Source organism: Hippopotamus amphibius, chromosome 2 (assembly GCF_030028045.1).
Source record: "Hippopotamus amphibius kiboko isolate mHipAmp2 chromosome 2, mHipAmp2.hap2, whole genome shotgun sequence".
Classification (NCBI taxonomy): Eukaryota; Metazoa; Chordata; class Mammalia; order Artiodactyla; family Hippopotamidae; genus Hippopotamus; species Hippopotamus amphibius.
Window position 1 is genome coordinate 186,813,019 of NC_080187.1, and position 12,758 is coordinate 186,825,776.

General features: G+C 37.6%; 1 protein-coding gene across 7 annotated transcripts in view; it reads right to left on the reverse strand.

Moving 5' to 3' along the window:
- TP53BP1 (tumor protein p53 binding protein 1) overlaps window positions 1-12,758 on the reverse strand; it is an 83,535-nt gene that overhangs the window by 68,066 nt on the left and 2,711 nt on the right. For 6 of the 7 annotated variants that reach the window (XM_057721905.1, XM_057721901.1, XM_057721903.1 and 3 more), the window contains exons 5-10: window positions 5,487-5,617; window positions 4,748-4,903; window positions 4,303-4,399; window positions 2,794-2,960; window positions 1,356-1,485; window positions 516-610 (exon numbers count right to left, since the gene is read on the reverse strand). In XM_057721905.1, the coding sequence (XP_057577888.1) occupies window positions 516-610; window positions 1,356-1,485; window positions 2,794-2,960; window positions 4,303-4,399; window positions 4,748-4,903; window positions 5,487-5,617 (776 nt within the window). The remainder of the gene's footprint in view (window positions 1-515; window positions 611-1,355; window positions 1,486-2,793; window positions 2,961-4,302; window positions 4,400-4,747; window positions 4,904-5,486; window positions 5,618-12,758) is intronic. The other variant, XM_057721900.1, reaches the window with a different exon arrangement.

Here is a 12,758-nt window from a genome sequence, read left to right on the forward strand (position 1 = left end):
AAGTAAAAAGGAAACTTTCTTGTGAATAAAGTAATATAAAATCACTACGTCCTCAAAGGAGGAAGGGAATGAAGTCAAAATTTCTACTACCTGCTCCTAACCACTCTTTGGCTAAAATTGCTTTGATAATAGCAAAAATAACCCATAAAGAACAAAAGAAACAATTTTTGGTTCCCTCTGACCAGTAACATGTTACCATGTTGCTGGAAACTATTAGGACAACAGCAATCATGTTCTTCACTATACTAATTCGAGTTCAACTTTAACAATTGTCCCTTAAGGGTCTTTTCAAAAATTAAGTCGTCAATACAGAATTCTCAGAAGAATCAGTGCTAGAAGAGCAAAGAACTGAGGAGAGCACTTTACACTGGGCCACATTCCTGAAGGTTAGACACGAGTCTTAGTGAATAGTTTAGGTCACAGTGTTCTAACATATACAGAAACAGTACACTTTGCAAGGCAAAAGAAGTGCTGATCTTATTCTAACCTGAGATCAAGAGATCAAGAGAGCTCACCTTTTCTCCCTTCTTGCTCTGTGGGACTGCTAGGAACGATAAAGGGGGTAGATCGGAAAGCATCAGGGGAAGGAGCAACAAGATCTGAGGAATTCCTTTATATAAAGAGAGAATCACAGGTTATTTTACCATAGCCACAGTTTTGTACTTGTTTTCTACTTCTTAATAGCAAAAATATCTAAGTCATTCAGACAAATACTTATTAGCATTTCTCTCAAACAGCTAACTGAGGTTGGTAGAAGAGCCATGAATAATACTTCAATAACTATTTCTCACACCAGACATATCCAAAATTAAAAAAAAAAAAGATTAAGGGAAAAGCCATATGATTACAAGAGAAAGTAAATGATCAGACACAAGAACAACATGACTGAAAAGCAGGATGAGAAAGTGCTAAAAAAAATTAATTCATCTGCAGAGTTGAGACAAATATTTACTCCATTTTTTGCCTGTTATGAGAAAGATCATGCACATAAAGAAACCCAACTACTGTCACCTCTAGCATAACCTCTTCTGCACCCTTGTGCTGTTAAATGGGAAGAACGGCTAGTCAAATGCAGCAGCAGGCAGCTTGTTTGGACAAGTAACAGTCTCTAAATAACTGGGCAGTTTCTTTCCTGGCGAAAACTTTGGGCTACAATTTTAAAATCTCCAAACACGAAGGCAGATTTACCTGCCTTTGATAATTCCACTAAGCTCTTATTCCCCAAAATTCTTAAGCCTAGAATTTACTTTTTGGTTTCAAAAAGACTTCTGGACTACCAGCTTTAGCTCTTTCAACCTTAGCCTAAGACCATCAGGCGTATGTTTCCTTGAAAGGGCTATTTTAGGCTTACTTACGTGGACAGACTCTCCTGAGCAAGGGACCTCTGACCAGAGAACTGCAGGAGTTGCAAAGTGGTGGCAGGTGTGGAAGCCAGAGAACACCCACCTTCTTCCCTTGAAGGAGTACTGCAACCATGAGAAGCTACTGAGAAAAAAAAAAATTCTAGCTGCATTTATTTCTCATACAGATATTACTGAATTGTCAAAACAAAACAAACTCAATACTATATACAAACAGAGTAATATTTATACACCCACCATGTTCCAAGAGGGCAGAAACTGTTTTCTGAGTACAATTAGTGGAATGCCACACTAACACAAATCTTGAGTGACCATTAACACCCCCTCCCTAATAAATTATGGCTTTCTTTAAAAAAGAATTGACAAAAATAACTCCTTAGTCCTTTCTGTCATGATCGAAGCCTGGAGAGGAAAAGCCAGAATCCTTAAACCTCTCCTTGGCTGCTCTTCTTTCTTGTGAAGTTTCTATTATAAGACAGCAAGTGGGCCTTTTATTTCAAGGTCTACCTAAGGTGAAGTAAAGCTCAGGCCACAATGCAGGTGGGAGAAGTCAAAACAGTGTGCATGACATCTGATGATACGAGTGCAACAATTTTCATGATTAGAACCTGAGCTCCTCAAAGGAGAGAAAAAATACTAATGCATAAGTAAAAGGATATATGAGCAGCCATTACTGATTTATACTATGAAGAGTCTCCTGTTGGTCCCTTCTTCTTAGCAACAAATGGAGCATCAGCTGTATTAATTGCAAGAATAAAGAAATTTCTTAAATACAACCTTGTAGCTTTAGTGGGAGACCAGAAAAGGTTTCTTGGTGACCCTGTATATGTCCTGTATACATTCTCAGCATAGTAGAGAAATACAACCTTCTCTTCTTCCCTACTTACAACCAACACATCATATTTTGCTGACTGTTACTGAAGCTTTCTGGCTCTGTGAGGTTGCAGAATGGGGCACCGGTGGGGGTTAACAAAATGTGAAACAAATACCCCTCTAGGCATCCAAAAGTATTATGTTCTTTCTGCTAGACCATAACTTCCTATTTGTGGTAGATGCACTAATAAACAGATGAATAAGTAGACTGTTACCCAGGTGAATATGAAAATCTTCACTTAATTATCATGATATTTAAGACCTGAAGACATATGATAACAGAAATAGCTACTCTGTCCATAACATTAAATCTGCTATATTATTAGCTACCATTCTTCAATATCTCCATTTCCAAAAGAGAATGAAAATTATGCTAAAATGTTAAATAGCAATTATCTCCAAAAAGCCCTTCTCATTAAACAGCTAGAAACATACTTTCCTTCCATATCCCAAACAAGTCTGCACACCTATAAAGTGCCTTCTAACTTAGCCTCAGAACAGAAATAAAAGTTTAGCTCTTCAGAAAAGAAGAGCTACAGCAACTAATTACTCTTTGTACCTGTTTTCCTGCTCTGGTCAAACAAGTCTTCCTGAGTTGACAAAACCTCAGGCTCTGGTGACTTCTGAATCTGCATCCCACCTTCCAGAAGTTCTTGAGCAGATACTTGTTCTTTTGTTTCCACAGCAGCAAGAGATACTTTGGGACCAGAAGGCATGTCCTCTGACCTAGGAAATTCATGTCACCAGGAGAAAAAGTTACTATGTTCAAAGGCTTTCACCTTTGAACTGAGAAGCTTTTCCTGCCTTGTGTGTTTCCCTTTGTTAATTTCAAAATTTTCAAACACTATTTATTGGAAGTGTAATAAGCTACTCTATAATGATGCAAAGCCCTCAGCCCATTTCAAAGTGTTTCAGTCTCTCACACAGCAATACCTCTTTTCCACTCTGCTCACTGCAGTGCTGCAGCTGCTCAAGATTTCTGATAAGTGATGTAGGGATTTTTGTTACATGTGTTGTTATTTAGACCTGCATGAAGGAGTGTGATTCCGACCACAACAATGCCAGAACAATGACCTTCCACAGAAAGGGCTTGGATGTAAATTATCCTCTGCACCAGCCACACACCTTATCTTCTGCTGAACTTTTTGATTTAATCTACTCAACCTAAGCCCCAAACCAAGACTCCTTCACACAAATACTACTTACACATGTAAGATACTCATTGCTGGCTCCTTGCCAGAGACTTAGAGGTTCACCTATTCTATCATTCCCCAGAGTAAATAGGATAGCAAAACTAGCTAGAGAGCAATTTCCTAAAGAAAAGCAGAATAACTGGAAGAAATCAGCCTTTAAGCTGAGGGTTTTGCATTAGAAAGACAACTTCTCTTGGTACTCAACTTTGGTCAGTACCCCATTCCTCACTGTTTCTACTGAAGGAAGAAACAAAAGAATACCTAAACATTTACTCACTGCCTCCTCCAAAATGGAAGCATACACTTGCCCTCTGCCATATCTAAACTTCAGCTATTGACCAGAGACAATGCTATTTTGGATACAACAATCACCACAGGCAGAACAACAGTATACTGCACAATTCCTACCAAGTTAAAAGCCTGAAGGACATGGGAAAAGAATACCTACCTATTAACCTATACCATAAACTACCAGATGCAGGATACCTGAAGCTCCTTAAGTATGAAAACAGTAGATTTTCAAATATAATATTCTTGTGGCTCTTATAACACTAGAGAAGCTAGAAAGACATCCCACAGAGAGATAGTGCCTCTTTTAGAAAAAGAACAGAGAGGAGGAGCAGCAACCAAAGATTAAGGGGTCATCCTTACATTTATAGCATCAATAAATTGGGTCTGTGATATGCCTAAAGATAAGATAAGGATACGATGAGAATACATAAACAACAAAAGTTTCTACTGGACCATAAATATGCCCAGGACAGGGGTAGTTAAAAAATCAAGAATTTCTAAAAATGTTTCCACCTGGCCAAATGAAATGAATATAACCACAGAGCAGAAACCCAAAAATACTTTCTAGAAAGAACTTGGTTTACCTTGCAGGTGGTGAATTTTGCTCTTCTACCACAGGTACATGCTTGCTGGGCTGGGCTGCCATGCGAATATCTTCATTAGACTGTTCTTCATTCTTCACTACAAGTTTTAGAACATAGGAAAGAGATATTTAATTTTTCACAGTACTAGTAGTAGTCCCAAATGCTTTTTTAAAGGCAAAGATTTCAAAGAAAGGAATACAAACTGAAAATATACACAGACATCATTCCAAAAAGGAAAATAACCAATTACCCACTCACAAAAAACCTTAGTATGCAAGCCATCAACTGACAAGTATTTGCCAGACAACTCTGCAGCCTTACTATACTAACCTGGATTGTATTAACTTAGATAGCCATAAGACATAGCAAGGAAAAAACAACTAGCTCTAGCATGGGAGGAAAATACCTATAAACAACTCTAAGTGCCAGAAAACATGTTACATACCAACATTAGCATCCACATCAGAAAGCCTAGCATAGGCTGAGTTGGTGGTTACTGACTGTAGAGGCTCTTTGTCTACTTCATATGGCACAGTCTGTTCAACATCCTGGCTCTGGGAGAGTTCCAGAGCCCCAAAGCCCAACTGTGATGAGGCAGTATCTAAGAAGAAAACCCCAAGAAATTAAGTTATCATCCCACAACATTATGCACTATGCAAGGTGCTGCCCTTTAGCAAAAGAAGGTCTTATTAAGCCCCTCACATCAAAGCCCTGCCCCCTCCAAATTTTTTCAAAATAAAGAATAAAAGCACTAAAAGCAAAGGGGAAAATGCATAGTGAAGCAAAGAACTGTGTACTATAAAACCTTATAAGCATCTAATAAAGGCAGACTATGTCTACTTTCTAAAGAAATACATAAGCCAAGACACACACATGCAGAAAGCAATGTACTTCAGGTTGTAATTCCACCCCACAAGGCATACACCCCCAAGATATTTGAAAAACAAATGAATACAAAAGGAGTAGTAGTCAATATGCAGAAAGGGGACTAAACAATGAGCTAAAAATTCCTGAACACCAAATTAGGTGGAATATCTTAAGACTACCAGCAAATTTCCTAATGACTATTCTTGATGTAATGATGATAAATCTATAATGTGATAAAAAAAAATTTAGAAATCTACTTGCTTATATTAAAGGATCCAGACCAATCTACTATCCTGAAAAAGGCATAAAGCTATTACCTTCAGCACCAAGGGAGTGTGTGGTATCGTCTGAAATATCTTCGTCCTTTTCCTCTTTCTCCTTCTCTTCCACCTCTTCTTCCTTCCTTTCGCTCACAGGAAGAGCAGATTCCACTGACATGCTCAAAACACTATACCGCAAAAAGACGCAATCATGTGTTCCCAGGTAGGCTGGATTATTTTTGCTGAAAGAACTTTTTAAATTTTATTGTGACTTCCCACACACCAACCATGTTTTAAGCAAATCTGAAAAAGTAAAAAACCTGACCCCATTATTGCTTCTTTCTACAGAAAGCACCTAAAAGGTTAACAACTCAAAACACTGTCGTACAGAATTTAGTAATACAAATATGAGACAGAAGGAAGAAACAAACATACTTGATTTTTATCTTTCTCTGAAAAAATATGAGCAGGGATAGAAAAATGTTGCACTCAGAATTACTGACAAGTGACAAGAGATGAGCAATAGATGTTCAGAGAAGGGGCTCAAAAATACATCTGTTAAACAGAACACAGTTCACAGAAATATTTTAGCAAAATTCTTAGAATACATAACAGAACCACAGTGAATGAAAAAAATTCAGGTAAGAGGTATATGTACTGAAAAGAAGTTAGCATCACAGGTCAAAAAAATGATAGACAAAAATAAAAGACATATAACAATTAGGAAAAAAAAATCTGCAACAACAAAAGAAGTCTCCATAAAATACTCGTACAAGGAATTCGTAAAAAGAAGCTCAAAATATAAATGGACAAACAGCGGAAGAGACAACTCACAAAAAAAGAAATACAAGTATCTTTAAACACATAAGAAATGAGAAAAACCATCTGTTGCCCATCAAATTAGGGGAAAAAAAAAAACAACTGTAACTACTGTACTACTATTCGGTGCTGCCCAAACCTGAGGTGAGATTAGCGTTATCACACACTGTTTATGAGAGTATAAACTAATAGAACCCTTCTGGAGAACAACTTGGTAATATGTATCAAGAGCTCTTAAAAATGTACATACCTAATAATTTAAACTGTAAAAAATAATTTGAAATATAAAAAGATCCTTATACAAACTTACTTTCAAACTTTACTGTGACTAACAACCTACTGGAAGCCCAAGAGTAGGTAAATGATTAACTTATTTCATAATCCATAAAATGGAATTTATGCAGCTGTTAAAAATGTTCAAAACAACCAAATACAATAAAAGACATCTTTGAGACAACTGGGAAAATCTGAACATGAACTACATTATTAGGTATTACGGAATCCATATTTTCTTAGGTGTGATAAGGGTATTATGATTATATAGGATAATGTCTTTTTCTTAGGGGATGAATGCTAAAGTATTTGAGGGAATTATGATTTATGCAACTTAGTTTCAAATGATCCAGCCCCCAAAACAGTACATTTTAAACACACACACAGAAAAAACTACATAATATCTTTTCATCTCTACTGTGGGTTTAAATTTTTAAAATAAAAAACTTGGGACAAATGTTATTAAGAGTTTTAATTGTCAGGGGAAATTAACTGCTCATGTTGTTATGCCAAAAGGTCAAAAAACACACAAACTGGGACTTCCCTGGCGGTGCAGTGGTTAGAACTCCATGCTCCCAATGCAGGGGGCCCAGGTTCGATTCCTGGTCAGGGAACTAGAGACCACATGTATGCTGCAACTAACAGTTCTCATGCCACAACTAAGGAGCCCACTTGCCGCAACTAAGACCCGGTGCTACCAAATAAATAAATAATAAAATAAAAAGAAACACACAAACTTTTACTTTCCACATGTCAACTATGTAAATCAAGTGCACACAAACACACACACAAAAGAGAGAAAATATGCCAAAATGTTTACAGTAATTAGCCTCTGGGTGGCAGAATTATAGATGACATTTTTTGCTTCCTTGTAACTTTCTACCCATTTAATATTTCATATACAGACCATTAAGTGTAAGTTTAATAAGCATAAAAGAGATGAAAACATAAATTTGCAAAGTTGGGGACCATGATCCAAGGAAGAGAAAAAGGATTAAGTAAAGACTTCCATAAAAAAAAAATTTAAAAAAAAAAAACTTTCACAAAAATAAAATAGAATATTACCTACAACTGAGAGGACCAGATGCATGACCCTGGGAAATATAGGGAAAAAAAGTCAAGAGCACGTATGACAAAAAGTAGAAGAGCAATGAAAGACAGCACAAACCACACACCTTGGATCTTCCTCAGTCTCTTCTGGTGGTTTTCTTTATGTCCCTGACCTCCAAATGCTGGTAGGCACAGTGAGTCCTTGGACCTCTTCTTCACCAACACTCACCCCCTTACTGATCTCATCCAAACTCATGGCTTTGAATATCATCCATATGCTTATGACTCTGCAATTTTAAATCTCCAGCTTAGATCTTCCCCCTGAGCTCCAGACTTTCACAGCAATTGCCTCCAACTGGCAATTGAAAAGGCAGCTCAACTTTAACATGTCTATAACTGACCTTCCCCTGCAGTCTTCTCCATCTCAATCAACAGCAACTCCAGGGCTTCCTAGGTGGTGCAGTGGTTGAGAATCTGCCTACCAATGCAGGGGACAGAGGTTCAATCCCTGCCCCAGGAAGATCCCACATGCCGCGGAGCAACTAAGCCCGTGTGCCACAACTATTAAGCCTGCGCTTTGGAGCCCGTGAGCCACAACTATTGAGCCCATGGGCTGCAACTACTGAAGCCCACGCACCTAGAGCCCGTGCTCCGCAACGAGAAGCCACGGCAATGAGGAGCCCGCGCACTACAACAAAGAGTAGCCCCCACTCACCACAACTAAAAAAAAAAAAGAGAGAAAGGCCGCGCACAGCAAAAAAAAAAAAAAAGAGACCCAACACAGCCAATAAATAAATAAATAAATTTATAAAAAAAAACAAAAAAACCAGCAACTCCATGCTTCTAGTTCCCAAACCAAAAACGTGGAATCACTGTTACCTCCTTCATTTCTCTCAAACTTCACAGCCAATCTGTCTTTGAATCTTATTTTCAGAACCCCAGAATCTCACCACTCCTCATCCACTTCTACTCTGGTCCAGCCACTGTCACATTTTGCCTAAATTATTTCAATTGTCTCCTAGTAGGGCTTCCTGCTTCTGCCCTTGCTCTCCCTTCAGACTATTCCTTTTTTAATTTAATTTGAATGGCTTCTTTTTTTAATTTTTATTTTTATTTTCCTAGCTTTATCGAGGTATAACGCACAAAAACTGTATACCCTTCAGTCTGTTCTTGATGCAGCAGCCAGAGTGATCCTGTTCATATCTAAGTCAGATCAAGTCATCCCTCTGCTCAAAACCATTAAATACGTTCCTATCTCACTAAGAGTAACAGCCAAATTCCTCACAATGATCCATTAAGCCTTATATATTCTGGTCCCCCCCTCACTTCTCTGACCTCTTCTCCCACTCCTCTCAAGCACCCCACGCCAGCCACACTAAACTCCTTGTCATGTCTCAAATATTCCAGGCACACTCTTCCCTCAGGGCCTTTGCATTTGCTGTTCTCTATGCATGGATTACATTTATCCCAAATAACAGCAGAGATAATTTATTCACTTAAGATTTTCAGTCAAATGTCACATCAGTGAAGCATCCCCTAAGTCACCCTACCTAAACCTGCAACTCCTTTGATGTTTCCCATCCCCCTCTCTGCTTTATTCTTCTCTTCAGCCCTATCAGAGTCTAAGATACTATATATTTTTACTTCTCTATCATGCATTGCTATATCCCATATACGAACGTAAGCTATGTTAAGGTCTAGGGTTTCTTATCTCTTCTGCCCACTTTGTATCCCCAAAACTCAACAGTGCTTGGCATATAGGAAATACTCAATAAATATGTGTAGAATGATTAGGTGAATCAGAAGAGGCTTGAAATTAATCAGATTACAGACAAGTACTGATATTAAACTTTTCTCCATTATCCAAAACTGATGGGAAAACAAGTTTAATTACATTATTTAGAAATATAAAAGTAGACAATAAAAGAAATAAAATAATTATCAACAATAATTAGGAGAGCACTGGGCTTCCCTGGTAGCACAGTGGTTAAGAATCTGCCTGCCAATGCAGGGGACACGGGTTTGAGCCCTGGTCCAGGAAGATCCCACATGCCGAGGAGCAACTAAGCCCATGCACAACTACTGAAGCCCATGCACCTAGAGCCTGTGCTCCACAACAAGAGAAGCCACAGCGATGAGAAGCCTGTGCACCACAATGAAGAGTAGCTCCCGCTCACCACAACTACAGAAAGCCCATGTGCAACAACAAAGACCTAAGGTAGCCAATAAATAAAAATTAATTTTTAAATTTTTTTAAAAAATTACAAGTGTTGTGAGTTAAAACCTCATCTTTCATTATAGAACTCAATTGTCTTAATCTATTAAAACAAGAAATGGTAATACAACAGCGTTGCTTAGTTTTACAATAGTATTAAGAGCTAGGAAGATAACCTCCCAAACAAGTAAAAACACAAACACTTAAAAAGGGTTACCTCTGTGAAAGGGGACCAACAATGGGAATGGACTCTTTGCTTTTCATTATAAGCTCTTTTTAAAATAAACTATGCATTTATATTACTCTGTTAAAAATATTTAACTGATCTCATCAAAATTAAAAAACATGCTCTATGGAAAAAAACCTCTTAAAAGCATGAAAAGCCAAGCTATAGACCGGGAGAAAATATCTGCAAACCACACATCCTACAAAGGACTAGTATATAGAATATATAAAGAATTCTCAAAACATAATAAAAAAAATCCAATTAGAAAATAGGCAAAAGACATAAACAGACATTTCCTTGAAGAGGATGTACAAATGGCAAAGAAGCACATGAAAAGATGTTCACCATCACTAGCCATTAGGGAAACGCAAATTAAAACCTCAATCAGATATCACCACACACTTATCAGAATAGCTAAAATAAAAAATAGTGACAACACCAAATGCTGATGAAAATGGAGAGAAACTGGATGTCTCATACACTGCTAGTGAGACTATAAAATGATACAGCCACTCTAGAAAAGAGTTCAGCAGTTTCCTAAAAAAACTAAATATGCAACTACCATATGACCCAGCAATTGCCACCTGGCCATTTATCCTAGAGATATGAAGATGTACAAAAACCTATATGCAAATATTCATAGCAGCATTATTTATATTAGCCAAAAACTGGAATCAACCCAGATTTCTTTCAAGAGGTCAATGTTAAACAAATTATGATACATTCATACCATGGAACACTACTCAGCAATAAAAAGGAACTGATACATGCAATAACTCAGATGGATCTCCTGGGAGTTATGTTGATTGAAAAAAGCCAATCCCCAAAGATTATATACTGTATGATTCTACTTATATAATGTTTTAAATGACAAAACTTTACCAACGGAGGATGATCTTTTTTTTTTTTTTTGGCGCCATGCGGCATGTGAGATCTTAGCTCCCCAACCAGGGATTGAACCCACACTCTCAGCAGTGAAAGCACAGACTCCTAACCACTGGACCACCAGGGAATCCCCCAGAAGATGGCCTTAGTGGTTGCCAGGGGTTCAGGTGCAGGAGAAGGAGGTGGGTGCGGTTATAAAAGGACAACACTAGAGCTCCTGGTGGTGGTGGAGCTATTCAGCATCTTGACCAGTGGTGGATAAACCAACATAGGTGATCAAGCTGTATAAAAATTAATACACACACACACACACGAGTACAAGTAAAACTAAGGAAATCTGAATAAGTTCAATGGATTTTATCAATGTTGATATTCTGGTTGTCAAATTATACTATAGTTTTGCAAAATGGTACCATTGGGGGAAACCGGGAAAAGTGTAAAAAGACTCTCTCTGCATTATTTCTTACAAATGCATGTGAATCTACAATCATCTCAATTTTTTAAAATGTTTAACAGGGAAATAAAAATATCTTCAGCATAATATTTTAGGACACTTCAAGTTTAGGACCATAGGCTTACATCAATAGGGCATCAGATAAGAGAAGTTCTTTTCGAATTTTATGATGTATAAAAGTTCACAAGCAGCCTTTTTCAAAATATCTGCATTAATGAATAAAGACAACATAAAGAGGTCAGTATACATGTGTTTTGAAGAGCTTTCATTCTTTTGGAATCAATCCCACATTCTTTGCAATTTCACGGCCTTTACACACGCTGTTCCCTCTGTATGGAAAGCTCCTCCTCCCACATGCCACAATTCTTCCCAGCCCTTCAACTATGCCTAACAAATATGTATTTATAGTTTAGATCATCTTTCTCAAAGAGCTTTTCCCTTATCCCCCAGGTTAGGTTATATATTCTATTTTTTTCCTCTTCACAATGATCACAATTCTCAATGAACAGCTATTTATGTAATTATTTAACATGTCTCCCCTATTAAATTGTAAGCTCCATGATGGCAAAGATGCTTTAAAACACCTGTCACAGTGCCTGCATGTTTACTGAATGTAAGCGTTCAAGTATTTTTTTTAAAGAAAGAGCAACATGTTGATTCGAAAGGGAAAAGAAGTAGCATGAGACTTCTCAAATGGTACCATTCATTTATAACAAGGGGTATACATGCATTCCGTCCCCAACGGTTCAAACCCAGGTGCTGAGCCACAAAAACACAGATAAGTTTGGCACGTGTTCCTAAAGAGGTATCATAAAAACTTAAATGCCTACAAAAAAGCAAAGAAAGGTAACATAAATGAGTGAAGTGGCTGGGTTTAAGAACAAACACACAAGCCCTAAGATAAATGAAAAAAAGAATACCTGGCCTCAGTGTCCAAGTACAACAGTGAGTTACAAGCAGTATGACAGACCATAGCACTTGTGCCCTACCTAAGCAGAGGTTGGCTGCTACTTACAGCTCCAGCCAACTGCTGCCAATAATACAACAGTTGCATTACTTCAGGACTAGTAATCCCAGAACATGGAAATCTAAGTTCTGTGTGAAATTTCCCTATTTTTAAATTCTATCAATTAATTCAAATATATTTTACAACTGTGTGTGGGCCAACTGGAACCCACCTGCAGGCCAAAATAAGTCCACCAATTTGCAGACTGTCCTAAAGCATCCAACTGATGATTTGAGAGAAAAAATTTAAGTGCAAACACAGAGTATTAAATGGAAAACATACACACACACCAAAAAAAGCATTTATTTTTGAGATAAAACCGTAGTCTTTCACCTCAAACTAACATTCTCCTTTCTGACTACCTCCCTTTACTATTCTGCCACCTCAAGACTCCTATGTTC